Source organism: Oxyura jamaicensis, chromosome 5, assembly GCF_011077185.1.
Source record: "Oxyura jamaicensis isolate SHBP4307 breed ruddy duck chromosome 5, BPBGC_Ojam_1.0, whole genome shotgun sequence".
In the NCBI taxonomy this organism is placed as follows: domain Eukaryota; kingdom Metazoa; phylum Chordata; class Aves; order Anseriformes; family Anatidae; genus Oxyura; species Oxyura jamaicensis.
Window position 1 is genome coordinate 60,822,446 of NC_048897.1, and position 27,864 is coordinate 60,850,309.

General features: G+C 41.5%; 1 protein-coding gene and 1 long non-coding RNA gene across 8 annotated transcripts in view; one reads left to right on the plus strand and one right to left on the minus strand.

The window, feature by feature from the left end:
- LOC118168701 overlaps nucleotides 1-7,842 on the minus strand; it is a 28,935-nt gene extending 21,093 nt beyond the window's left edge. The window contains exons 1-2 of the long non-coding RNA XR_004751738.1: nucleotides 7,832-7,842; nucleotides 2,578-2,589 (exon numbers count right to left, since the gene is read on the minus strand). This is a non-coding gene — a long non-coding RNA (uncharacterized LOC118168701). The remainder of the gene's footprint in view (nucleotides 1-2,577; nucleotides 2,590-7,831) is intronic.
- TUB (TUB bipartite transcription factor) overlaps nucleotides 1-27,864 on the plus strand; it is a 137,717-nt gene that overhangs the window by 75,954 nt on the left and 33,899 nt on the right. For 6 of the 7 annotated variants that reach the window (XM_035329270.1, XM_035329272.1, XM_035329271.1 and 3 more), the window contains exons 1-3: nucleotides 191-403; nucleotides 25,050-25,101; nucleotides 26,589-26,751. In XM_035329270.1, coding sequence (XP_035185161.1) covers nucleotides 273-403; nucleotides 25,050-25,101; nucleotides 26,589-26,751 — 346 coding nt within the window. In that variant the 5' untranslated portion in view covers nucleotides 191-272. Of the gene's footprint in view, nucleotides 1-190; nucleotides 404-25,049; nucleotides 25,102-26,588; nucleotides 26,752-27,864 lie in introns of those variants that run through there. The other variant, XM_035329274.1, reaches the window with a different exon arrangement.

The window sequence follows — 27,864 nt, forward strand, 5'->3', positions numbered from 1 at the left end:
GGGGGGGCGGGCGGCTAGCGGGGCCGCGGCGCTGCCTCTCCCTGCCCGGCGCCGGGCCGCCCCCCCCCCCCCCCCTCGCCCCCCGCCCCGGCGCCCGCCTCAGCCGCCGCCGCTCCGGGCAGGGAGGAAGGGCCGGGAGCCGCCTCCCGCTGCCCCCGGCCGCCCCCTCCCCATGCAGCCCGGCCCGCTGCCGGCAGCCCTCCCCGGGGGGATGTGTCCGCGGCCGCTGCCGGGATAACCGGCGCCCCGTCCGCCCCCGTCCCGGACGGAGGATGCTGCCCGCGCCCGTGCCGCGGCGGGATCCGACTCGGGCAGCAGCGGCCGCTTCCCCCCCCCTCGGCTCCGGGCACCGCCGCCGTGGAGAGATGACTTCGAGGCACCAGGCGGACTGGATCCCTTACAGGTGAGCGGCCGCCGCGGGAGGGGGCCCCGCCGCCGCTGCCTCCCAACTCGGGCCGGTGCCGCTCCGCCAAGTTGAGAGCCGCCGGCAGCGAGGGCGGCTCCCCCCGCAGCTCCAACCCCACCGGGCACCCGCTGCCCCCGGGGGCCGCCGAGAGTGCGGCGGGGTCGGGCCGGGCCGGGTACGGCCGCCGGTCCCCGTGAGCGCCGAGCGGCCGGCGCCGCCGCCATGGCGAGCAGCGGGATCGCCATGGTAGCGCCCGGCGGGCGGCTGCCATTGGCTCCGCCGTTGCCATAAGCTACCGGGGCCGCCGCGGCCGCTGCCCGGGAGCCCCGTGCGTCAGCGGGAGCCGGCCCGGGCGGGCGGGCGGGGAGCCTCGGCGCCGCTTCGCCTCGCCTGCCTTGGCCTGGCGGGGGCCCGGCCGTGCCCCCCCTGCTTGCCCCGAGCCGGGCAGCGGCGCGGCTGTGAGCCGAGGGATGCGGAGCCCGGGGGGGGGGGTGACCCGTGCCGGGGAGCGACCGGAGAGCCGCTTCCGAAGCTGCTGCTCGGCCCTAGGGCTCCGTTGTTATGTTTCAAGTCTTCTTTTCGAACGGGGCTAGTGCGAGAAGAGATGGCGCGTCCGGGTAAGGCAGCGCTTGGTGCCTCCCTTGGTTGTAAATAAAGCCACGCGGGTACCCCGGCGCACAGCGCTCGGTTTACAGCTCCGGAGAAGCGGGAGCTTAACAATATTTACAGAGCGCCTCGTAAAACAAAGGCAGCTGTTCGCCCTGCTCACCTTCAGTTTGCCTCATTCTAAAGGGCAGTGTTTATAGCGACCATATGCCACGACGGGTTCAACCCGAACACAACTGAAGCCCTCCCCGGTACGAAGGAAAAAATGATGGGCACGCCAGCAGCAGGCTGTTGTTTTAATCTGCCTGCATGATCGTTCAATAGAGGAATCAGAAAGAAAGCAAACTGATTGCAGCGAGCCCAAGAATATTGCTGCTCTCTCTCTCCAGCAGCTCTTTCAGAGCACGCGTTTTAAAAAGATGTAAGGAATTGGCAGTAAGGCTTCAAAAATGACGAGCTGATGCATTCTGATGCAATTTGAAGCCAGTGTAATGAAGGCAAAAATACCACAAGAACAGCTGTTCATGGCTCTTCCCGGCAGCAATTTAACTGTTTGCCTCTTCTCTCTCTATACACAAGGCTCTGCAGAGGCCAATATCAAAAGTTTGCTGGGTTTCTAGCAATTGCTTAGAAGAAGGAGATAAAGCATCTTTTTTCTTCCTATTCAGTGCAGTTCAGAGAAGCGAGCAGAGACAAAACAGTAGATCTTCAGAGAAACACTGGTGTGACACTAGTTGTGTCTCTTCTAATACAGTATACTTCATGAATGTTCACCACGCATTTATGGCCAGCAACTGCTAAGAAGCCCCCCCCCACCCCCCAAACCAAAAGGCAAACAAACCCTGCTTCTGCTCTGACGTGTCTTGGTTTGGACTTCTACTATAATTTGAGCTCTCTCAAGGGAGTTGACTTATTTTTCCATCTACAGAGAGCTAATTCCAGAGCCAGAGGTTTGTCTTTGCAAATCTTGCTGAACATGCATCTTCCAGGATCCCCTAAACACGCCTATCTGGGAAACAGTAGTCTCCAAATGCGTATACAACTGCCATTATGTTTGAAAACATTTTATTTGTAAATTAGGTCAAAGTAGCCTTTCGTGGAAGTGAAACGTGCGAAGGGAGGGAGCCGGGTGTACGCCCCTTGGAATACTTCATCTTCTCTCCAGCAGCAGATAGCCCTTACCTGCCCTGTTGCTTCAGGTTCTTGTTTGCTGTAGCGAGTCCCGTAGCTGCAGCCTCTCAGAGCTCAGGGGCCGGTTCTTCGCCCTCTTTATGGCCTGGACGGCATGTGACAGCCAGCAGTGCTGCTGCGAGGGTGGGGGACAGGCTGTTGGGCATGCCGAAGTCTGTAGAGAAGTAGGAGGCAGCCTGAGCCTCGCTGGTGCACGCTGTGCTAGGAGATGCTGCAAGCCATTCTCTGAGCTAGGCAAGGCTGTTTCAGCGTTGGCACAGACTTTAAAATGGTAGCATGACTCCTAAACCTACATTGTTCCTCCTTGCCATTGCGTGTATGCACAGCTATATACCTGAACTAACTCAGAGAAGTGTTTTGTCCTTTAGCAAAACGTCGCAGTTTTCCTTACAGTGACATGATCCAGAGAGATGTGCGTCTTGCACAACTCTTGAAGCAATCTGTTTGCATGCCCAAAACTCACAAAGCAGATGACGCTTCTGCTCTTAAGATGCTGAGAACATTTTGGGTGAGTTAGCAAAAAACATTAAACAATTCCTTCAGTGTCAGTGCAAGCATTTTCATACCAAGGTGTATGAAAGGTTCAAATTTGAGGGTTTCAGCATTTTGCCCTAAATGCCTTTTCTTCTTCTTCTCTTCTGCATTCTGTTTTTGAAACACTAATAGTCATAGGATGAGGAGATTCAGGTTGCTACTGTTACGAAATACAATTGAGAAATGATTTTTTAAAGCAAATACATGGCATTTATTTTCAAAAAACCTATTTCATGGATAGAAATTCAAGCATACGATTAAGCCCTTACTTGTATGACTATATACCGGGTATATTTGCCTACAATTTTCTTTTTTAAAAAAAGAAAGAAACGGAACCCCTTTTAAGAATATCTCTATCATTTATTACAAAGAATCAAAATAGTTTAGACTTAAGTAAGAAATCATTTTCAGCTCATGTACTCTTCCCTCCTTCTCCCCTCCAAAAAGGTGACCCCGGATGGCCATTGGGAGTAAGAGAGCACTTCTTTAGCATTCGACTTCTCAAGCACAGTGGTATTTTGCTTTGGGATCCTTTAGCAGTTTCCAGTAGAAAACACAAAGCAAAAATAGAATCATTACAGAATCAGAGAAGTTATTTTTTTTTGTTTAGTTTAGAAATATGTTTCAGTTGCACCTTGTTTTCCTGAACTCATTTTTGATGTAGGGAATTTCTGCAATCAAGATACTCGTTTTTGTTTTATGCTGTTGTGCCTCGGATAAGCGAGGACATTCCCCTTAGTACTTAACTGCAGCTAAAAGAAACTGTTGCCTCCTAAGATAAAAGCATCAATATGCTTGGAGTAAGGTCCTAGTGCCTATTACTATGACATTCTTACTCGCTTCTTTAGCAATAAGTCTTCATACTGTACCCCAAAAGCAGCCTTTATAAAACTATCTAACCCGTTTATCAAGAAATGTAGAAAGGCTTTCAGCTGCAAAGTGCAGTACCCGTAGGAATAAATGTACCGCCAGCCCCCTGGGATCGCCGCACAGCGCCCGTGCGCTTCTGGGAGGATTTGTGGGGACGGAGCTGTTGCGGCCGGCAGGAGCTGTACCGTGGGGCACACGTTGAGTGGAAGGCGTTGTATGAAGTGATCCGCAGCGTGCCTACGCAGTGGCACCGATCCTCTTGATGTATACAGGGTGACAGCAATAATACACGTTACTTTATGCATGACGTTTTTTAGGAGGCTCAATTTTCCCTAGCTTTTATGAATTTGCTCTGAAGTTTTAAGGCTGTGCTTAGAAATTGCAGCTCTGAAGAGTCGCTACGTATTTATTTGCAAGGTGAGGGACTGCAGTCGGATGAAAATTGTGTTGGAGCAGAGCTGTGTTGTAAATTCATGAATCATAGCAATTAGAGCAGCTAAGAAGATTTCTGAAAGCGTGATACGTAAACAAGTTCTGGGACGGGAATGCGCTTGAAGACAAAGGTGTCCCACGCTTGTTTCTACGTGCTTTTTGAAATCCTGGTATAATATCTGTCCTAGGGGCAGCAGCACAGGTAAAGTGCTTGCCCCCTCCACAAGGTGCAGTTTGTGATGGTGAGTGCATCACAGCACAGGCAAGCTTGCTCTCAGCTGCCTCCTGTGGGGAATGGCATTGATAATTTATAAGAGGCTTGCTTTTTCGAAAGGAAAAGGTACAAAGAGCATGCGTCTGCTCTGCTCTAAATTAGGCTGCCTTGTCTCAGGTTATTGCTGTGTATAAAATTAGCCTAGTCACGTGCTGTTAAAAAGTTTAAGTCAGAGCTCTCTTAATGGGGGTCGGTGCTAATATATAGGTGGTACTGTTACAGTGCGTGGAGGCTCCAGCTGAGATCAAAGCCCTGTTGTGCCTGGCATCGGTGGCAGGGAGCTGTACAGAGGCAGCTGCTGCCCTGGCATCAACCGGGCAGGGAGGAGGGAGAGGGAAATAAAACATCGCTTCAGTTCTGCCAGTGAGGGAAATAAAGACCAATGGAAGTTGTAGGGAACTGGCTTACATGGAAATGGGGCGCAGCTCAAGGGAGATCAAGTGGAACCGAGTCGCCCTGCGCTTTGCAGTGGGCTGGACGGGGATCTGAGTCGGGGAGTGAGGCTGAAGGGACTGTTCTGCCCCGTGCAGGGTACGCGTTGGGCCGTGTGACAGCCAGCGACTGCCCAGCTGCCCTGTAGTGTTCTCACCTCCAGCCACCTTTGCGGTATCAACATCCAGGCTGAGAGTAAAACTCATTTCATAATAGGCCAGTGGGTTTCTGGTAGTGACAGTCGTTTGCAGATTTCTGGCAGTGACAATCGTTTGCGAGCCATCTGTGCCAGATTTGGGTTGCAGACGGCAAATGGACATGAAGTGTTATGTCTCTTCTCTCAGCTCCCCAAGTCAGACGGTTTTGACTCTTATGCCTGAAGGTTTTTGGACTTCCCTTAAAGCTGCTTACATTTAGACGTGCAAGCAGCAGCTTGTTACTACTTTCTATTGGTAACTAAAAATTGCCCTTCTAGAGAGCGGCATTCTTTTCATGCTTCCTCCTTGTTCCTCTTCCCTTCGTGCTGATGACTTTATTTTCTAATTATTTTTTTTTTCCGTTCTTTCTCTTTATGAACACATTTCTTTGTGCCATTTGTCCCTACATCTTGCTGTCCTTGCCTCATCTTTGTTTCCTTCTCTCTTTCCCACTTTCAGCTTATTCATGACAATAGAATTCTGTCTTGCCAGCTGCATGCTGCCTGCAAATCTCTTTCTCTGTAAATGCCTTTATTTAATTTGTATTTCATTATTGGTGAGTTTTGAATAAATCCACACCAACTTCTCATTGTATTACCTAAGTAGTGAGTACTGCTTGCATTTTTTTCAAGTTTAAATTATTTTTTTTTTGCAGATTATTAAGAGTTAATTTCAGTATTTGCAGCAATTTATTATAAGGTTCTTGCTGTAAGCATGTCTGTTAAATCAGTGTTTAGTTTATATCTCACTCGTTGCTGAAGCTCTTGGTGCTGCGATACGTGCTGGTCAGTACTTGGGATTCGGAGCTGCCCTTCTCAGTGATGGTCAGCACTGTGCACATCGGTGGCCGTGGGCAGCTCAAGAACCTTTCTTTCACAGTTTTGCAACCTCTTTTATCAAGACATAGTGGCAGGATGATACCAAGAACTCCTGAGGACTGTCAGCTGAAAATACAGCATCTCTCTGGGCTCTGCCATCCTTTGTATCGTGGTAATAGTATGCAGAAACACAACGAGACAGTCTGCAGTCTAAAGAACTTTCACTTTAGGAGACAGGTGAAAGAGAAGGGCACAAGGTGCACACAGAAGGATCAGGGTGATTGTCTGCATGCTTCTTTTTGCTTTCATATTTGTTAGAGATATATGATCATCAGCTTCTTTTGACTGTCCTGATCTTAAGAAAATAGGAAGTAAGAGAAAGTCACTTAAATAGATAAAGTTTTCCCAGAGAAGGGTATACAGAGCATGCAAATGTAACTATAGGACAAGGTGGAAAAATGAGTAATTATTTTGGAAAAGTATGAAGACACTTGATAAAAGATGGAACCAGTTCCTTTTGCTGACATCAGCTCGCTTTATCTAGCACTTGACTTTGATTTATGTATGTGCAGTAACTGGGGATGTATTGTGGGTCATCTGTGAATAATGTTTGTTTATTTCTGCATCGTCTAGCTTTGTGACATATCTGAAGGTTCAAGTGCTCGTTTTACTCTGTGGTTAATTTACTCTGTGTATATATATTTTATTCTGTTACATTAATAAGAAAATAAAATATATTTTTACTTTCCCTTTCAGATATTGTAGCAGAGATGGCTTTCATATTTTCAGGTTGCAAATAAACTGGGAGATTAACAATTTATCTATTATTTATCCTTAAAAGGAACAAGTGACCCAATTGAAAAGGCTTCCTTTGGGGAAATGCAGTATGGCCCTGCGCAGGAGAGAACAGTAGCTGCTGCTGCCAGTACAAGAACCGTGCAGATCTCGGATGCTGTCTCTGTGCAGCCAGACTATTGCCTTTACATCCAGAGACAGGAATGCCCTATTATCACACACCGCCCTCTGCCTTCCATGTAATTACACCTGGTTACTTGCTGGAAGGAGTCACAAAGAGGTGCTGCGAGTCTTTCAGTTGACTTTGAAGGGAGCTGCGTCGGTTCCAAGACCTTTTCCTGAGCTCGTGTTTTAGCTGAGAGAGTAATGACAAGCAGCCTATAATGCATTGATGTCGGTGTGTGAGTACTCTGTGTTCATGACCGATGATCCACCTCTCTGACAACTTGAGTGGCCGAGTCATTCTTTCATGAAGTGGAGTTTTACCTGGAGTTCTCAGGTGTTTACCCAAATTTAGTCTTGAATTGCAGATTTCAGTAGAAATCTCATGATTCCTGGTGAGATGCATGTTAACACAACTCTGTGAATGTTGTAATTCATAATTAATGTAACTCCTTTGACATGGGTAATGAAACCACAGCATGAAGTTTTTAATGGTAATTTTAATTGTAGTCATAGTTCTAACTACCTGCAGGTGAGAAATTACAAGATGAGGAAATGCCTTGATTAACTTCAAATGATGACTAAGTTGGAAATTGTGTCTGCAAGTGAAATACAGGGTTTGATCCGCGTTTAGCAAAAGGATCAAAACAGATCTGTCTTTCAATTTGGGTATCAGTTTGAAAGCAAAATGAAGAAAGCTAAAGGCTAGGTATTTCCATTAATGCATACCTGTGCTACAGCACAGAGTGTAAGGGAAATTAATCTTTTATTTTTATTTTTATTTTTATTTTTTTTCCAGAGTAATTTGTTGCTAACTGATTCTAATACAGCAGCATTTTCATTTGACTGCAGTAATAAATATATATATATGTACTGCAAGGTGTCGCAATTCTCACTTCTGCAAACTTGAGGCAAAATATTGGATGTGTTGTAGAAATTAGCAGGTAACTTGTCTGGATGATGACTTGGACTAATTACTTAGGTCAGGTTGAGTGGCAGCTGAAAAACGGAGACACTTACTATACCTTGGAACGCATCCTACCAATTCTGGCTGATGTAAATGCCAAGACTCAAGCCAGGAGCATGAATTTTCTTTAAACAAGCTTTTCCAGACCTAGGTGAAGTCTTATATGTCTACCTAAAATTTCAGGTCAGGCATATGGGGAAATAATTCATCTTTTGGGACACTGCATCTGTAAAGCAATGTGAAGTGACATTGAAGATGTCTGTACGCACCAGTGAATCAGACCGTGGTAACTGATTCTTCAAAGATCCTGAATTTTAAATCACTTCACTGGCTGTTGCTGCAGATTTAACAAGTGAAGTACAAGGTCTTAGAGAAAGTTTTTGTGCCGGCCCTAGAATAACTAGCTTTGTTTTATGGCCTGCCCTTAAGGTGCCTCTGCATTTGGTGCATCATTAGATCTCTGCAATGATGCAGACGTGAAGAACCCTACAGCTTTGCTTGGTGGAGAATTGGTTAAATTCTTCCCTTCCGTAGATCTCTGTGGTATGTCCATGCTGCATACTGCAGTGCAGTAGAGAGGCACTTGGACGAGCTGCATGTGAGCTAATGCAGATCTCGAGAGCTGCACGATATCAAAACATAGAAGTGATTTGCTCCTTTGAGGAAAAATGCAGTTCTACCTGTGAGGAGCTATGGATTACGGTAGTTCAACTGTTTCCATTATGTGTTAGGTTGTTTTCAGCTAGCTCAGTATCTATCAGAACACAGATCACAACATAGGTGTAACTTTTAATTTAAAATTAATTAGTTTAAACTGGGAATGATAATTTTTGGCTCTTAAGATCACTAGACACCCTATCATGATCTACATAATCTAGGCTCTGGCTTTTCAGAATATGAGGTCAGTTCTTTTTAGGTATGCCAGGTATATTAATTATCGAACAGTATATTAATACCCAGAGAAACTAAGCCGTCATGTCAGAGCAAAAAGGTCAAATACCAAGACATTTCTAGATGTTTGAGGCATCCTTGAAGATGGATGCTAGCTACTAAACATGGTACAGAATAGTATTCTGCCACTATTGAAGCATCTCAAAAAACTGGTAATGACTTAGTTCATCTTGAATATCACTCACAGATTTTGAAGATCAACAAAACACAGCACAGGAGGAGTTAAAATGAAATGAATGGTTCTTCCTTTCTCCCTTCCTTCCATTTTTAATTCCTGTTTTGTTTCTCATGCACTTTCTGTTACTTACTCATTTAATGCTCTATTTATGAGGATTTGCAGGATAGAGGTTGTACTGAGTGGTACTGGAAGGGAAAAAGAATTTCCCCATTCTGTGCGCCCTGCATCGGAATGATTTCTAAGCTTATTCTATGGAAAACGTGATGTCTATGTTTGCGTAGCCTGGAAGGTGGGATGTGCAAGTTCAAGTCTCTGCCTGATGTTTTTCCTTCATTAGGAAGGATTTCTAATAGCCTGCATGACTGCCTGGACTTTGAGGTTATTTAGTGGTGGTGGGGTGGGCCTGTCCTTTCCTTTTCCTGTCTCAGAAATTTTACCCAAAACCTCTGGAGGTCACTGAGTTTGCAAGATTTAGATCTGATAAATTGCCATTCATTTTACAAAGACTGGGCCAAAAACCCAGTGAACTCTAGACTCGATATGAAAGATTTCACATCTTAAAAATTAATTTTGCTTAAATTGTAATTTCTGAAAGCCAACTTTTCATTGAAGTGATACCAACTAATATAAACCATTAAAAAAAAAAAAAAAAAAAAAAAGGAAAAAAATATGTTAGTAAGGCAACTAGGAGCTCATTGGAAGTGACCACTCCATTGCTGGACTTTTGGTTTACCGACTATTTGTTGCATTCCACTAAACTAAAACCAGTTTGAAATAGAAGATGTAAGAATACATGCAGAATAGTTGTATTTTAGCATTAGGCAGCTGTAGGCCTGCAAAGGAAAGAGAGTAGTACTACATGGTAAGACTTGCAGAGCTTATGGCTGGATTTTCAAGAGTGCGTGGGTCACTGATTCCCTGCTCCTGTTATTTCCTAATCTTGAGCCTCTTTGAAAATCTGAAGATTCTGTGGAAAATGTTTAATGTGGTGGAGAGAGAAGGTAGGAGAATGACTATTGTGCTGCCTAGTCAAAAAGATGAACAGCACATAACACATCGCAGTTTTTGTGCGTTGTTTGGCAAGAACAGCTCATTCTCATCTGAAGAAGCTTATTCTGAAGAAAAACTTAAGATGTATTAGAGGCATAGAAGTTTTCACTGCACTGCACTATGAATTGTAAGTACACCCAATAACAGTGCTACAGTCCTCAAAGTAATTCTCTGTGTACTGAAATGAAAACTCAGCCCAAAGGATTTTAGTTTACAGCCAGCTCTGCAATTTCGCATTTGCTATGGACAGGCGCTTGGACTAACGATGCTGAACATGACTGCGTATTGCAATAAACAGCAATTAGAAAGATGGAGGTTGTGTATGGTTTTGCTTTTTGGTTTGTATTCAATAACTCCTATCTAATTTTTCATCAAAATGGCTATGATTGTGTTTCCTTAGTTTTCATTTTCCATCCGTTAGAATAGATCTATAACACTATTGATTTCCTGTTAATCGTTCCCTAAGTTATTTGCTTGGTGAAATGAACGGCATGCGTTTTCTTTTTGCATCACAAAATGCCTACCTCTGTATTCTAAATGATACTCAATGCTTAAGGAAATTATTCAGCTTCTTTCTGTGGCTCTTTCCCTTTTGTGTGAGTCCTCTGTATCTGGAAATTGGACGTGTGGTGTTTTTCTGGTGAGCTGTCATATTGCTGGTATTGGTTTTGGGGAGAGCCACGCATGTGCCACTGGGATAGTGCCTGGAGATAACATGGGTTGGATTAAATTTGTCAGTAAGTCAGTGGCAGTATTTCCTTATAATCTTCCATCTCTTTTAAAATTACCCTTTAATGGTGATAAAGCAGATAAATATTTGATGAGGATTTCAGGTCTGTGCTCCCGTTCAGGAACTGTCACCATAATCACTTCTAAAATAGATTTCAGATTCAAGCCGAGGTCCTTCTGTCAGCACATGGACACAGGGGAGAGCAGACAAGTTCCCAGGGGAGCAGCATGGCTTGCAAACACGCGTTGCTTCAGCCATGCAGACAATTAGACACCGTGGTCACCACTGTGGGGCTTGCAAGCCAGAGAAACACATGACGTGCTCCTAGTTTGCCGCGGATAAAGATAAAAGCATTGGTAGCAGTACAGTGCTATTGCAGAATGGCAAACACTTTCGCAGGGTTAGGTGGGGGAAGCTATTGCTGCCTTACGTGTTTCTGGCTTCCTTGTGCCAGCCAACTTTTTTTTCTGCAGTTCCTGGGCTGCACCGTGCATCATCCTGTTCCAGTTTGGGGTAGGTGCTGAAAGATCAAGGAGAGGGAGCCACCTGTGTCTGACAAAAGGAAGCTGAATGACATTTGGTGGGTGATCCTGCAAGCAGAAATGGCTCACCTTGGAACCTTTTATCTTTTTCTCTCCCAGTAAATACAAACCCAGGTTGTGAGTGAAAAATGTGTGAATTAGAGTGCTCACATGCTGCATTGATCAGACTTTTTGTGCAGTCGGTAATTAGTGTTCCAGAAAGAAAGCAGAAGGTATACCATCATATGTTTTTATCTGAGAGGAGTCGAAAAACATCTGCTGATGTGTGAATGTTGATTAGACCCAAAGGGGAATCTTATTTCCCTTTTGTCATTCTTTTTTTTTTTTTTTTTCTTTTTCCTCCAGTGATCCAATATATAAAACGATACTTACAGCCTTACTCAAATGCATTTAGAAATAGCTTCCCACAGTGCCAGAAGTGGTTTAATGACACCTGAAACGGTTAAAAGAGCTCTCCAGCTTTGGCAGTTATGGCTTTTTCTGTCTCAGAAAACGTTCTTGCCTATCATTTCTACTGTTGCCTCCTTTTCCTGGCACACACCAGGTGATTTTTGGCGTGGCCGTGACTTGTGAGCTGAGTTGCTCGGTGACGGGGTGCTGTGGTGCACCCCTGTCCTGTCTCTTGGCCGTCGCTCTGGGACGTGGTGTGCAGGCAGAGGCACCTTACCTGGGCTGCAATAGGGACACTACACCGAGAGCATAAATGTGGGATGGAAGGTCAGCAGCAAGATCGGGGAAGGAGTTGTGGTATTACGTATCTTCCATCCTCCTTGCCTCTAACACAGACTTTTTTTATTGCTTTTTTATTTCTGTTTGCCGTTTCATAAAGAAACCCAAGTAGGGATAATGAGAACTATGCATGTGTAGCCAAGAAAAAAGGAATCCAGGGTATTTTCTTCACAGCATGTTCAGTTTGGAGGGGATCTTCTGCATACACCTCTAACAAGTGGTCTGGGGATCAACATAGCTTCTGAAGCCAGGATTCCGCTAGCTGTTGCTCATAAGGTCTTTGTAGGTTCTCATTATTCCCCTAATACTGTTGAGTTGAGGCTATTTAAGGTCTTTGCCTCTACATAGCCACCACCTTTTTCATGAGACCAGTCCAGCTTGGTGTTTTTGAAGGATTTTCCCTTCTTCAATTTTAGTTGAAATTAGTCAACTGGAGAAAAAAAAAAAATGAAATAGGTATTATGAACGCCTAAGTCTTGCTTCCTTAAGAACCCAAGCAATATCACTATCTCAATATACAGATAGTGAATTGTCAGGGAAGGAATTTGAATTTCGAGTGCTCTGGTCAAATTTTATTACAGACCCACTGTGGAAATAAGAAATCTTCCAGAAACTTCCAGAGATGCACTTGTTCGCTGCTTTCTGCCTGCCATCCTTATGCAAAATGCAGCATTAAGATCCCTGCTTCCCAGGAGAAAACCTAACCCTCCGATAGCTAAATGTTTTGGATGTATTTTTACTTGCATGGTGTGATTTGCTTCCTGTTCTAGGAAATCAGCAATGAGTCTGATAATCACACGTTTCTATCCAGATTTTACCCACATTTTAATTGAAAATGTTTCCTAAGAGGGAGTCAGCAGGCTGAGCTGTGTGTTCGCTGACAAGGCTGGCTGTGGTGCTTCAGTCCCCAGTGGAGATTGCTTTTGCCATAATTGTTGCTAACAGGCATTATAGCAGCTGAAGTGGAATAATTAAAAAGACAACTTCAGCCACGTATTAAAAAAATATATATATGAAAAGGGCAGTGAAAAGCCATTGCCTGTAATGCTTTGCAGTTGGTGTCACAGCACCTGACTATCTTTGATCAATAAAAACCCTTTACATCTTACTCCTCCACCTTTTGCTTGCAACAGGTGAAACACGAGCTTAAAACAGCCTGCTGGCAAGAAGATTTGTACGTTCTATTGTGCTTTTTCTATCCATAAAAAGTGTCGATTCTGTTTGTCAACACAATCTTGCTGTCGCAGTTAATCTGATATACTTGGGCTGTGATCTGTTTAGTTACACAAAACCAAAGATGGTTTATCTCTAGGCTTTTTTTAAAAAACACCACTGTAGCAAATTAAATTACGCTCGTTTCCTTTGTTGGAAAATGGAAAGCACAAAATTGAGGACCTGTAGTATCTTGAATTACCTCAGGGCCTGTTTCTGTCATGCTTAAACAAATCTGCTACAAAGAACGTGGAACTATGAGTGATCTCTCTCTAAAGCTACCTAGTTTCTAAGATTAGAAGTAGAGATGGTTTTATACAGACTTGTTTTCAATTAAAATATTTGGGCTGGGAAACAGTTTTTTCTGAATTTTTCTGAATACGTGGAAAGTGACGTTTACAAAAATCTTGATTCTTGTTATTCTCTCTAACTTGAAGCTATTATTGGCAAGAAGTAAACACATTGGAAATAGTACTTCTCACAATATATTGAGCATTGGAGATTTGTTTAAGGTCTGTTTCCTGAATCCACAGGTTGAAATACAATGTAGGACTATTATTCATCTTTCATTTAAAAAAAATAAAGGAAATAAGAAACAAGAAAACCCCAAATAGTGACACCCAATCTTCTGCATGTCTAATTTAAGTTTTTAAAAGGAGAGTTTGTTGGTTCTGTATAGTAAGTAAAGATTCAGTAGATTATCCTATGTTATTTCTACCCTTAAATTTTCATCTGTCTTTTTGTGGTTTCATAATATGCCCAGAATGTACCAAAAAGAGAAGAAGACGACAAGGGAAACAAGTTTTGTCTAATTGGTAAATGAACTGCAGTGTTTTCAGTCTCTGTATTTAGCATGAAAACACCCATTAAAACTGCAGATTTTGCTTTCCGTTTGTTTCTAGGAACTGACAAATGTTCAATTTGCAATCCTATGCAATTATAATCTGATTCTGGAGGACTGTAATTTCGACCAATATCTAGAAATACATCATTTGGCGTGTGAGTTTCCAATACACTGTATGCAGGGATTAATGGCACAACCTTCATGAGAATTATGCTGCTTAATTCCTTGGATATCATGGCGGTATTTTGTCAGGCCACATTTTACTGAAAATCTGTAGTACTCTGTGACTGGCAAAATACACATGTAGTTTATATGAATGCTCTCCTTTGTTTTATAAAACGTGGTGCTCCATTTGCTTAGCAATTGTCACACAATGAAAGAAAAATAATGCTCACCTCTGGTAAGAACGGTGTAGAAACAGTAGATGGGTTAAGTGCTGAAATCCTATTTGTTCTAATGCCTTTGGGCATTTTTGTTACAATTTATGGATGATAGCTGCTTGCCAATTTAAAACAAACAAAAAAAAACCCTAAAGTTGGCACACCTTTGTTAATCTAATTATTTTGTGCATGCCTTATTTTAAAGAAATGCCTACTCTTTTTGCATATAAATCTATGTGCAAATCTTGGAAGATTTCAAAGCAATCAAAAAACCACATCTTACTGGTTTTGTTTGGTTTCTTTTGATTTTCCTTCCTTTTTCATGACTGTTTGATGGAACTGGTGAATATTTGACAACTGGTGAGTGTTCGATATGCAGTTTACAAAATAAAGATTAAAATGAACAATTTACCTCTATTTTTTTTTGGTGTTCACAATTTCACATGCTGTAAGCATTTATTTTGCAAATACTTAGCCATTTGAGCAGTCAGCTGTCTCCAGCGGCAGTATTTATGTCCAGCAATAAGAAGTTTTATTAGTCTGTACAGGATCGGAACCCTGAAACTCACACAAGTGGTGTGAACGTATCAGACTATTTTCAGGTGTTTTCTAATATAATGAAAATAACGATCTGAGTCTGAAATGTCTTGCTTGGGGGACCGATGGAGTGCCTCATACAGTACCACTCAGGCTATTTATGTAAAGATGTTTTCAGACCTCAAACAGTAATTCGGAAAGGTTATTTGCAGTCAGGAATATGAATGAGTTGAGTCATAATAACTCCTAATTTCCCATTAAATTGACAACTGTGTCAACGATTGCTGAATTCTTAACCACAGATCCATCAAGCTTTACAGCTCTTAAATCATGTGATATATATTGTACAGGTAATTTAGTGCAAAATGTTATTGTTAAGCATAATCAAGGTATTCTGGGAATTTTACATTTAAAATAGGGTAATTTTGGGGTGAGAGAGGAATGAAAAGGTTATTTGAAAAAGCATATCATGTTAACCACGGGAAAATTCTTTCAGAGGAGAGATTTTCAGATGCAAATCCAGAGCTTTCTAGGGACACCAATTTCCAGTTCTCCGGAACTGGGAGTCTGCTTGCAGCCTGACTCCTCTACCACAGCCTGTCCTGTAATTTTCATTTCTTGCTGGCACCACACGTCCGTGCGTGTGTCATATGTGTTACAGAGAAAAGTTTGCTGTCTTGGAATGAAACATTGCTATATCAATTAACTGCCCAGTGCTGAAAGAATCCAGCTTTTGAGTCATACCAATGAATGACCGTAGTTTTCCAGGCTGTCTTGAAAAATAATACTAGTATTTTTCCAGGTTTTCTCTCCCAGATTTTATATTTTTATGTATTTTATATATATATATATATATTTGTACCTGTGTATGTCTAGATTTCCATCAACTCTTGGAGATTTCTGAAAGGACAAATACTGTCTTAGATTGTGTTTTTGTGATAGTTTTAATGATAGGAGTGGGAAGCTCCTTAAAACAAACAGTTTTATTGAGACATACTAGCTGAACAGCCAAAGTGATCCTGTTGGTTTGAAGCAGAAGAGCTCAGCCTTCTTTGTGCTTCCTACTGTTGTTTCCTTCAGTACTCTTACTTAGGATAAAGGTGCCTCCGGGCTCTTGGATGTAACAAAAATGGTCACAGAGTCATGACAAAGTACAGCTAGGACTCTTCTGATTTGTAATGAAGGTGGAAATAACAATAAATAAATACTCTAATGGCAAATGTTTCATGTGTTTTAAATTTGTCTCATTTATTGGAAATATTTAAAGCTGGTCTGCCAGACGAGATATGTGAATTCAAATTAGTGAGTGCAGTTAAAATTTACAAAAATCAAAGATGATGATTAAAATGTATGTAATGTACATATCTTAGTTTACAACAAAAAGAAGGATGTTGCATAGCAATGTTACTTGATGTGACACTTCTGTGCACTGGTACGTGTAGCGAATGCATTTTGCTCTTATAAGGGCTGTAACAGAAAAATACATGCCAGCATAGGTGGAGTTAAAGTATGATCACAGTAATGCAGGGTAATACAGTAATAGCATAAGTTAAGGTTTTTTTCCCCCTAAAATGTGCTACAAAGCAGTTATTTCTTACTTCTACTAATGTGTCCTATGACAAGTTTCTATGTAGTATCATAACTTATTGCACTTCTCTACTTCTATTGAAGTTAATTACAGAGAATGAACTCAAACCAAAATGAAAAAATCTATTTTCTTCAGTTCCAGGAAAAAAAAAAAAATCCCTCGACTGGATTGTCAAGGTAATGGGTGGGGGAAAAAGTGACATAATATTTTGCTTCAGGGTTAGTATTTTATCATAAGGTGACATGTATTCCCTTAAAAACTTCATTCTATAGAAACTGTAAAAGCACATGTAACAAGGTAAAAGGAGCTTGGCTTTTTCACTTGACTTGTGAGTTCTGTCAGTCATACTTCTTGCCATGTTTTTCTTCAGTTTTGATCGTTAAGCAGCTAAGGGAGACTAGCTAGTCTCGTCCCCTTCACGTTTTCAATAAATTGCTCACTTAGTTTTGTTATTCCTTTAACAATCCAATAAAGACGTCCGTATCATTTCCTGTCCTACGTGCACAGGTGGGCGGTGGGATCTGTTAGTGAGACGCCGTGGTAATTAATTGCCTCAGACAGCTCTTTCAGCAGCAGGGATGTGGACCTGCATATTTGTGCCTGTGTTTACTTGCCTATTGCAGGTGAAGTCCTTACTGCACCCCTGCAGCACGCAGCTGGGATCAGTGTTTTCTTCGTTAAACATGTAATGAGGACACATTAAACACTAGTTTAATTATTTTAAAGGCCAGCATTGTTTTAATTACTGTACCTGTAATGCTTCATCCTGGTCTCATGAAGCTGTTTCCAAGGGGAGTTAGGACCTGCTAGTATTGTTTTATAGGTGTATTGGAACGTTACACCAATTGGTGTAAAATAGGTCCAGCGTGCTATGGACTGGGCAGAAACATGGTGAATGGAACAGCCAAAAGAGGGAGAAAAAGGAGCCAGCAGTCATCTGAGTGCAGGTTTTCTCTCAATCACAGTGGTTCACAGTCTTTTCCATATAGCAATCGCAGAGGTCTCTTTCAGGCAGCATCCTGTTCCAGTGCAGCACTACTGGCCTTGTGGTCCTCCGAGGTCCGGGCTGAGAACTCTTGTTCTGCACTGTATGTCTGAGTGGGGTCTCCTTATCCAGACAATACTTTTCCATAGTTTCTGCACATTTTACTGTTTGTTGTGGTCGGATGCTGTGTATATTTAAAGGGTTGATTCCATGTATTGTACTGCTTTAATGGTTAAGCTTGGTTGAATTTTGGTAGCGAAATAGAGGTCAGCCTGACTGTTAGGGCTGGATGTGTCCTGTGGCTGGCAGCGATGTGTTTTCAATAAACGCACTTCCTGAAAGTCATGTCATTTGTCATCTGGATCAGTCTGCATTGCCAGCAGTATATCTCCAGATCAGTTGTTTTTCTTTTTTTCTTTCCTTTTTTTTTTTTTTTTCCTCCCAGTTCGCTCCTATTCAGGCACTTCTCATTGATCTACTTTAAATATAATTTTAGTGTAGCTCCCATAATGCCCAAAGGCTATCCTGTGTTTGTGCTCCATCATTCACATTTATTAAATTCGCCTCTCTCTCATGGGACATAGATTTTCTTTCTAGCATTGCATTTAGGGTTTGTGCATGTTCAGGGAGGGGAATAAATAGCCCAGCCATCTACTCTTCCCTTAGGTGTTGTTTTCATTACCTGCGATTTACTGCTGTGTGCTATCTTACTCACTGCTTTGTAATTGCACAGAATGAATCTGTACAAATATTAGTTCAACTGATCTTTCCAGGCCAATAGTGGCAACCCTGTAGTTCAGGTTATTTAAAACATGTAATGTGCTTCAGGGAATAGTTTTGCTTTTCCTCTTGTTAGATCTTTTTGTGGTTTCTTAGCATCCTCACTGCAAGCTGTCAGGCTAGACATTTCAGATCCTCAACTATAGCTTCTTTTTCCCAGTGACTACACTTTTGTTTTTGGAAGGTGAGTAGCAGCTTTCTGGTTGAGCTCAAAGCCAGATCTCATTAACACAAAGTATATCTGCAGCATCTGCAGAGCTCCTGTTATTCCCGGCAGCACTCAGATTCTGTGGGCCCGCTTTGCCTTTGGCTGGTGCTTGGTTATATATATCCTGTAGTACACCTTTCTTCCAATATACATTTACCTGACTCTGATGCTCTTTTTATTTTGTTATTTTATGAATGTTTAGAAGACAATTTCTACAATTTCTGTTGATTTCATGTGCCTCTGAAGTCATAACAGAGATCTGTTTTGATGAACTGTGCAAATTAAAACAGAACAAAAATGTAAGTGATGTGGTTATGCTGAGGATTTGGCTGAAATTTAGTTTAGCAATTGCCTATATGGACTTAAAATAGCGATGAGTATGTTCCTGTTGTTACATTTCCTTTCAGTTAATCCGTTTGTGTAATTTGTTGTGTGGCTGAGATGGGACAGTGACGTTTTATTTCTGGGTGACACCTGAAAAAGCACTTCACAGAATCTTTCACACTATAAGGGACCTCTGTAGGTCTCCTGTCTAATGTTTTACTCGAAGCAGGGTCTGCTGTGAGGTCAGACCAGGTTGCTCAGGACTTTTTACTCAGTCTTGAAAACTGCGAAGGAAGGTTATGATTAGGTCTCTCCCTGAAACTGACTCTTCCAAGGCTGAACAAGTGCAGCTCCCTTTACTTCTCACAGTGTAAGTGCTCTAGCCACTGACCTCCTTGGTTGCTCTACATTGAGCTTGCTGCAGTTGATCAACCTCTTTCTTGTACCAGGGAGGAAGGCAAACCGTATGGGGTCTCACAAGCACAGAAAAAGGGAAAGATGTCTATCGCGTTCCTGGATCTAATGACCACACTGCACTCAACAGAGCTTGGGATGCTGCAGGCTGCCGATGCTGCCAGGGCACCCTGCTGGCCCATGGCCAGCCCGCTGTCCACCAAGACCCCAGCTCCCATTCAGACAGGCAGTCCTGTTTGTATTGTTGCAGGGGGCTCTTCCTTCCTGGGTGCAGAAGGGCAACATAAGCTTGGATGCTCTTGCCTTACTCCTCAGTGAAGAAGGTGGTTAGACTTTTGCTTGCTTCAGGTGAACTCAGGATATGTCATACGTGGGAGAGCAGATCTTAGTTAATGCGGGAACTTGCAGTGTTGTGATTTTATAGAGAAAATTCTGGTAGGGAATTCACTGAATGTCAGGGGTTTGAAGAACCTAAGCGTGTGCCACTCTATCTGGAGCATGACTTCAGCCTGCAGGTTCCCCAGCCTTCAGTGCTGCTGGAAAACTGGCTCCTGAAGGCTTAACAGTAACGTTATTCAGAGCAGTTGGGTTTTATGGAACTACTGAGATTTTATCGAGGTATGGAGATTACAGAGAAGTGTAATGGGCTGAACATGACAGATGGTATCCTATGAGCCAAGTGCTGTCTCTTTGCATACTTTCATTGCACGTCTTTGGAGACTTTAGTGCTCAAATGGCACGTTACACCCGTTCATATCCTTTTGAGTCAGCTTTATTCTCAAAGATCCCATAACCTACTTCTCTTGACACAGCAACATATCTGGTTTCTTCACAGTAAGAGTGCATGGAAAAGGTCTGGGTGATCTTGAAGATTAGTGTGGTATGGTGTATTTTTTTTCTATTTGTTTTGATCGCCCATAGTTTTTGAATTCCAGCTGACAGTATGGCAGAAGAAATTTGAGCTGAAAATAACTAATTTTCTGTTGCTTCTGGTTTAGTGTTGTAAATGGGAGTAATAATTTCTTACCCAAACCCTCATCTGTTTAAAATGTAATTTGTTTTAGGAATGTAAATTGTTTTAGGAATTTTCCCTGATCATGCATGTTCATCTTGCTTGTACAAAGGTCTCTGATTTCATGTGGGGTTTTGGGGTGCTATTGTTCGTAATATATTGCCATGAATCAACAGAGAAAGAAAATGCAAGAGTGACACTTTTAAACAGCATAGGAAAGATTAGTGGTAGTATGTGTGTTTGTTAGTACAGGAACTTTTCTCATTGCAATTAATGCTGGACTGCAGAGTCGTGATATGGTTTCAGACCTTTGCCCTGGTAAAAAGTTATTGTCGTGGAAAATGTTCCTCCATGAAACAGTGTCAGGAAGGAACAAGAACATTGCCTTCTTTGTGAGGCAGAAACAATAGAGCTGCTTTACGATGTCAGGCTTATTCTTAAAAAATAATATACAAATAAATTAGTGACTACATGCATCTTGCAAGTTTTAATCAAAAACATTTCTCATTAGTTCTTTTTCCCTGCAATGGCTTACTGAAATGTGAGCAGTTTGCATGTTCAAAGAGAAAAGTTGAAATACTCACTGTGAAATTTTATATTTGAACTAAGGCTTTTCCAATTTTATTTAAATCAAGATCAGCTCACGTGAAGTTACATGAAAATATTGCAAGTAAATTGAGGATCTTCACACAATCATTTTTAGCCCTCATCCTTAAAACCTGATTGTTTTCAAGTTTCTTTCTAAAATTTTTAAAGGAATATCATTTATGAAGAGGTTGGTATACTAAAATGTGTTCTTATATTTTTTTCTTCTTTATGACATGCAGCAGTTTAGAAAGCCTGTTTGTCTTAAAAAGTGGTATAAAAAGGCAATTTTTCACATAATGTAGTTCCCTTTAGAAATTAGGCTGGGGGACATTTGATTCAAATGCCCTGTTAAAATTTGAAAATAACGCTATCTATATTTTAATGTGCTCAAGTCCTGTGGGTCTTGGACCTGGCTGCCAATATGAATCTCTACAATATATAACTGTAGGCTTAACTTCTTCTTAAGCCCAACATCCAGTAAGCTATAAAGGGTAAGTTGCTCGATTTGAGTATAGATGGATGAATCTTGTTTGAATCTATAAGGAAATAGACGCTCTGATTTGTTAACTGAATTTGGACTAGCCTGTATTGCTGCAGACCTGAAATACTTTAAACAACATAATCCACGGTGTTAATTTGCTTTTCCTTTTTAAATGGGGTCAAAGTAATGGCAAAGATGCTAGGTGGATACTTGATAATTGGTCAAATAGAAGTAAAAATGAGTTTTCTGGATCTTCAGGATGCCTCATTACATTCAGCAGATTGTTAATATGCATGAGTTCTCTTCAGCAACATAATTTTCATGAATTATAAAGTTTATTTCTCTGTTAAGACTGACTGAGTTTCATGCTACTGTTGGGATTTTCTAGCATCCCATCAAACATGTAGGCAGAATTGTTTCAAATGCTTCAATCTCTATGAAATTATTTCCTGTAGTGATCCTGCTGTGTTGCAGCTGTAGTTTTTGCACTGCACTGGGCCTTTGGTCTGTGGCCGTCCCATTTATTTTGACCATGGAGCAATAAAACCACTGCTGCTTCTGAATCTGTGCAGGATGGTCTGGGTCCTCTCCGTGCACACCGCCTGGGGTGCAGAACCTGCTGTTGCCCTGCTCCCCTTCTTCCAGGAGGAAGAACAACGTGTTTCTGTTCTTTTCAAAGACCAGAAGGGGCAAAGACTGCTGCTGCTCCTAGACTGTGGTGTTTTCCAAAGAAAGGAAAGGGTATGTTTGCTGTATTTCAGCTCCTGGAGCATCCGCCAGAGTACGTGAACTGCCAGGTGCAGGGGCAGGATCATCTGCTCGATCTTTCTGCAAGGCGTCACATCAGTGGTGGCAACACTCTTGCACCTCCGAGTCTGCTGCAGTTGTTTTTAAAGCAGCAAGAAGGCCTGATGGAATCGATCTAGAAATAAATAAAGCATTTTGCTTGTTTGTTTTAAGCCTAATATCCCCTTATGGTAAATCTTGGAAGTTGCCCTGTCTCAGGAGAGGTCTTTCACTGAAAATCAGGGAATGTGAAATACTGGCTGTTAATCAGCATTTCCAAGGTTCATTAGTCCTGTGGAAAATAATAACAAAGAGCACAGTCTCAAACTAGAGTGTTCTGCTATTATAACTGAAGAATATTTAAGCTACACCGGATCCTTTTCTTCTTTGGGCCTGCATAAGTATAATTTAGGCATCAAGAACGGGCAAAACTGCAGGTTTTCAGTGATGCTGGCATTAAGTAACTGTTAACATAAAGTTGGTGGTATTTCGATTACTTACAAGGCCCCGTCTATGCTGTGAAGGATGCAGGAGAGTGATGTAGCTCTCTGGTGGCAGTAAGGCATTCTAGTATGATTCCAGCGATCTGAAGGGAGAGAGAATTGACGGAATAATGATATTCCGACAAACCTTGGTATCTGTGAAGAAAGTCGCTGAGCATTGCAGCTTAAATAATGTCAGGGTAAGGCTTGTAGTTAAATGTATATTTACAGAAAGATTGTGGAAAACAACCCAGAACTTTAGAAAATATCGAAAATATCGAGTCACACAAGGAAAGACAGAAGCTGCAGAAGAATTTCTCAGCTGGTTCTCAAGGCATCGCTGCTCTTCAGAGGCTTTAAAAACTGTGCCTTGAAGTAACAGGGTTATACGGAGAGGTGTTTTCGTGTTGTGGCATCCACAGTTTTGGGATGGAAGTTCGTTTCTTTGGCAGTCCTTCAGCATGTCTGACAGTTGCTTTGCACTCGTGGAATGCTGAATCAATGCAGATCACACCCTTCCTCTGCCTGGCGTTTGCTGTGGTGTTACTTACACGGCCACGTTTACTGTGCTAAGGTTCAGGCGTAAAGAGACCCGTGGAGATGTGCTTGTGGAGATTAGCTTGTTGTGGCTTCCCTGGGGGTCACGGGAGGTTCAGAACAGGACTGAGGACCTTCCCCTGCTCTGTTGTTCCACGCGGTGTGTTATGCCAGGATGTGCTACCATGGGAAAGCCGAGGACGCTAGAGACATCCTGGGTGCTTAGACACCTTGTCTGTGATAGAGATTTTAAAATTATAGCCGATCTAGCGTAGTACTGAAACCATTATATTCACATAAAGATAATTACGGAACTGGTGCTTTATGGGAATGTCTGAGAAGTTTATATCTATCTTCTTTAATGTATCTGAGGGAGTCAGCATAGTCTGATTTATAAAGCAGAAGATGAGAGAAGAGATCAGAGTTTTCTCCTTAGCTCTGCAAATGACTGGTGGAGTGGAGCAGTATTGGCCCTTGACCTCTCTGGCTATTACAGCTGTCTATGCGTTGCTGCCTCTACAGTTCTTAGCATCTCTACTATCATCATTACATGTTTTGGGCTTTTTTCAAGCATTATTTTAAATGAGGAGGGTTTGTTCAGGCCATTAGGCCTGAAAGTTTATACTTGGCATCTCTGACTCAACTGTTAGTCCAAAAGTATCTCTGTGGGTAGTTTTACTTTCTTAATGAAGAATACTTGGTATAAAGCAGAACGCTTTTGTGAGAGTGCTGTGGGGTTTTGTTTGTTTGTTTGTTTTTGTTTTGGACTCTAGTGCATTACTTCTACAAGAGACTGCATAATTTCCTCCCCCAGGTGCTTGTACAGTGTAGTTTCATGTTTTAGAACATCAGCCTTTGCAAGGTATAATCATTGTATAATCTTCAAAGGCTGATGTTACCAATAATGCCTAATTATAGGTCTTGATAAAGCTGGTATTGGAAAGGTGACCATTTGAATGCCATTATTAGCTCTGCTAACTCTTAAAATGGTGATAGTCTCCCAAAGGGTATATATTAATATGCGAGAAGTCACATTTTTGGTATTTCCATTGCAATACAATTTGGTTGTACGTATGTCAGAATTTGTTTGTCCTGGGTAGTTTTTTTTTTTTTTCTTTTTAATAGCTAAGAATGATTATAGGAAAGAGGCTTTATTATTATTTTATTTTTAAGTGCTGTAAGAGGAAATTAATTCTACTTGTAAGGCTATTTTGTTGTTGTTCTATAGCACTACATTCCTTGTAGGTGATATATTACTGTTTCAAAGGTTTAATTATCTATGTTCAAAGTTTAACCATGATGTTCTTACACTAGAAACCTTTGTTTTCCAGAAAAATAAAGCATAGTCAGTAGTTTGATAAAATATCTCACAAAAATAATTTTCTGATTGCAATGCCATTAGTTTTAAACATCTAATTAATGAAAACAATTGAATGCACGGGAGCTAATCTGCCAACTGGTAACAATTAGCAGTAAGAAATAAGGCAGTGGCACAATACTGTTTGTCTCAACAGTCTCTAAAAGTTGAGTGCATGACAGTAAGTGGGACTTCTCAGGTATTGGGGAATAAATTCTGATTTTCAGTGTGCAAAAATTAGATGGTTAATTTTCCTAAGGCAATTTTAAATACTGCTGAGTTGCTATGCAGATCTCTAACACTCTTCACTTTTTATATGCTTTATATGCAATTTTTTAATCAAATCCCGTTGCAGTATACATTGACATTTTCATTAGAAGACAGTGGAGAAGAAAATAAGCTATACCTGTGGATTTTGCATTTCTTTGTGATCTGGCTGAATATAAACTTTTTATTGAGGTTCACGTGAACCAGAGTTTTTTTTATTTTTCATGGGCTACATTTAAGTTATCTCGAGCCAGCTCTTGCAAGTTGGGACAGGCAAACTTCTGAGGAGCCCAGTGGAAGTTTTACATAAGTAACTCTTCAGAGCATTGGCTTCAGTGATTGCTGTTTGCTGTTTATTTTGAGTGATCAATTTCTTCTAATTATGTGCTTGTTATCTTTGCAGTGTTCTGGATGATGAGGGAAGCAGCCTGCGTCAGCAGAAGCTTGACAGGCAGGTAAGATTTTGGAGGGGACCTTCTTGCTTTAAGTCTAGATCTTGGAGTACTGAACACGCATATCTGGTAATCAATAGATACATCCTGAAAGGAAATTATATCCTCTGATTAGGGGATGCAAATGAGAAGTCTGTGGAGGTTACAGCTTATGTAGAAGTCTAACTTCTACTGAGATTTTTCTTATGACTGCAGTTTGAGTGATTATCGTTTCCACTGTCTTGGACTTGTTTTAAGCTGACTTAGAATGTGTTATCCATCTGATGGACCAGAAAGGACAAGAGGTTCCAGCAGACATGTCAGCTAGCAGAGGTTTACCATAGAGTTTTTACATCTTTTCTTTTTTGTTCCATCGATTTAACCCGTGTGTAATTAATAAACTAGTGGCATTATGTTCCACGTTGTCTGTTTTGCTACTATTTTCCTACATGATGCATACATAAAGTGATTCACAATCTCTTCCCTGAAATCTCAGGGAATTTGCCATTAAATTTTAACGGGGTTTGAGAATTTGATTTCACCTTTGATTATTTTGTGGTGCCTTTTCCATGAACCTTTGTCATGTTTATAGTCAAATCTTGGGAGTTGAATTTTATGTTGTTACATCCATTTTTTCTCCCATTGTTTTATTAGCTTGCATGTCTACCAGAATTTCATTTTCAAATTCAAATTCTTTGTACTTATGCCATAATCCTGCACCAGATTCTGACCTTCCTGGAGTCATGTTAGAGTGTTCCATACAACTTACGGAGCTGAAAGACTCCAGTCTCCATTTTTGTTCTTCAGTTTTATTGCATCTCCCTTCTAAAAGCAAAAAACCACTGCATAGGAGCAGGGAGATGGCAAGGAAACGTATACATAAAATTAATAGCTCTGGTCTCAGGGGTTGTGGAAGAGGTCTCAGAGAGGTGCCTGTGGTGCCATTGGATGCGGAACAAAGCACCTGGGAGAAGAGACTTGTAGGCTGCTAGGATAATTCCTTGCCTCCCATCAGTGTTGCTTTGGTTTTCCACAGGTGTAACTGGGAAATTCAAGTGTTTATAATTAAAGTTCATCTTGTATAGTTGTTAGACTAGGCTGATGTCCAGCATTATCATTTGATTCTAGTTTGCAGATTCTGCTCTTGATTTACAGAAACTTAAATCGGCATCTGCATGCCTCATGCCCTTGCTTACCCTCGCATTGCTTCACAGCCAGTACTCTCACACTGTTGTTTTCCCAAGGGTTATTTCCAAGCAAGCTCTGACAGCTGGTAGACTGCTCAGAAAGATCTATTTTAATAATGTGCTGTTTTCAGCAGAAGGTGTTTTAGCAGTGGGTTGGTGGTTTTTTGTTTTTTTTTTTGGAAAGATTTCCTATAACCCAATATCCCACTTGCCAATTCCCACCACTTTAAAACTTAGAAGGTGTAAAGATATCCATTGCTTTTAATCATAGATCGCTGTTGTTTGGAGTCCAGTAACAGATACTTTTCTTTGTATTTCCCTCAGCGAGCGCTGCTAGAACAGAAGCAGAAAAAAAAGCGCCAGGAGCCATTAATGGTTCAGTCCAACGTGGACAGTCGCACAAGAACACGCAGAACGAAACATTCAGAAGAACAAGCGCCATTGGTTGAATCATATCTTAACAGCAACAGCAGCACCATATATCATGGTATATGAATATGACCTACTGCATGCATATTTACTGCAAGTCATAGTATACTGCTCTCAAAGTTAAGTTTATGCTGTGAGGACAAAGGGGTATTTTAAGAAAATCAACAAAACAAGTTTCCTCTCTATGCTTTTCACTCATAATAGCTTATCAAAGGTACTGAAATGTTATCTAAGAAATAGTATTGTATGGTACAGAGGTACTGTCCTTTCAGTAGAGTGAAGTTTTAATTTTCAGAGCTCAGAAAAACAGACATTATCATGCTATAAATGGTAACGTTTTTCTTATCTACATTAATTGAACTAGATGTTGCAACAGTTTGCACCGTAGTGGACTTTCTGACTTCAGTGAGATTAACTGTTCTCTTAAGGTAAAACATGACCCTTCCTGTTACGTTATAGCACAACATTTACTGGAATACTTACTAATCTCTTCTCCTTAAATCAGTTTGTTCTACATTTTTATCTCAAACCCTTTCAATATTTCACAAGCTTTCAGAGAAGCAAAAAGATACGGTAACATTTCTCATATTCAACCTATCTTGTTAATCTTTTGGGGATAGCTGTCCTTGCAGTAAGCGGTGCGGTTAGCAAAAGCCAATTTAGGAGAATTTAGTTACTTAATAAAGTGTTTTATCACCTCGTAAAACCCTTTGTTAGGAACATTGCTCTTGAAAATATTATAAGAACTCCAGAGGTATCCTTTTTTGGTGTGGTCTTCTCTGGGCATGTGCTTAGTGTCTTAGGATACAGTGTTTGCATGGTATGTAGTTAGGTTTTAATGACCATTTTTAACTACAGTATTCAGCTTCAGGGTTGGCACTTTTTTTTTCCCCTTCAATGAAAACATTTGTATGTGGGAGTGTCGGATGCATGAGACATCTGGGCTGTTTCTAAAGAACTATTCTGCTCTTTTCCGTTCATTTGTTTCTGTTATGGGCATGCAGATTTTAAGTTAAGAATGACTCTTTGATGGGATTTAACGGCCTTCTGAATGAACTACATTGCTTGGATGAGCATGTTAAATCAATTCCTGTACAGCAAATGCTACAAAAAGAACACTTCTTTCTACCTATCCTCCTCCTCCTTCTCTACTCTTTTTTCCTTGTATTAA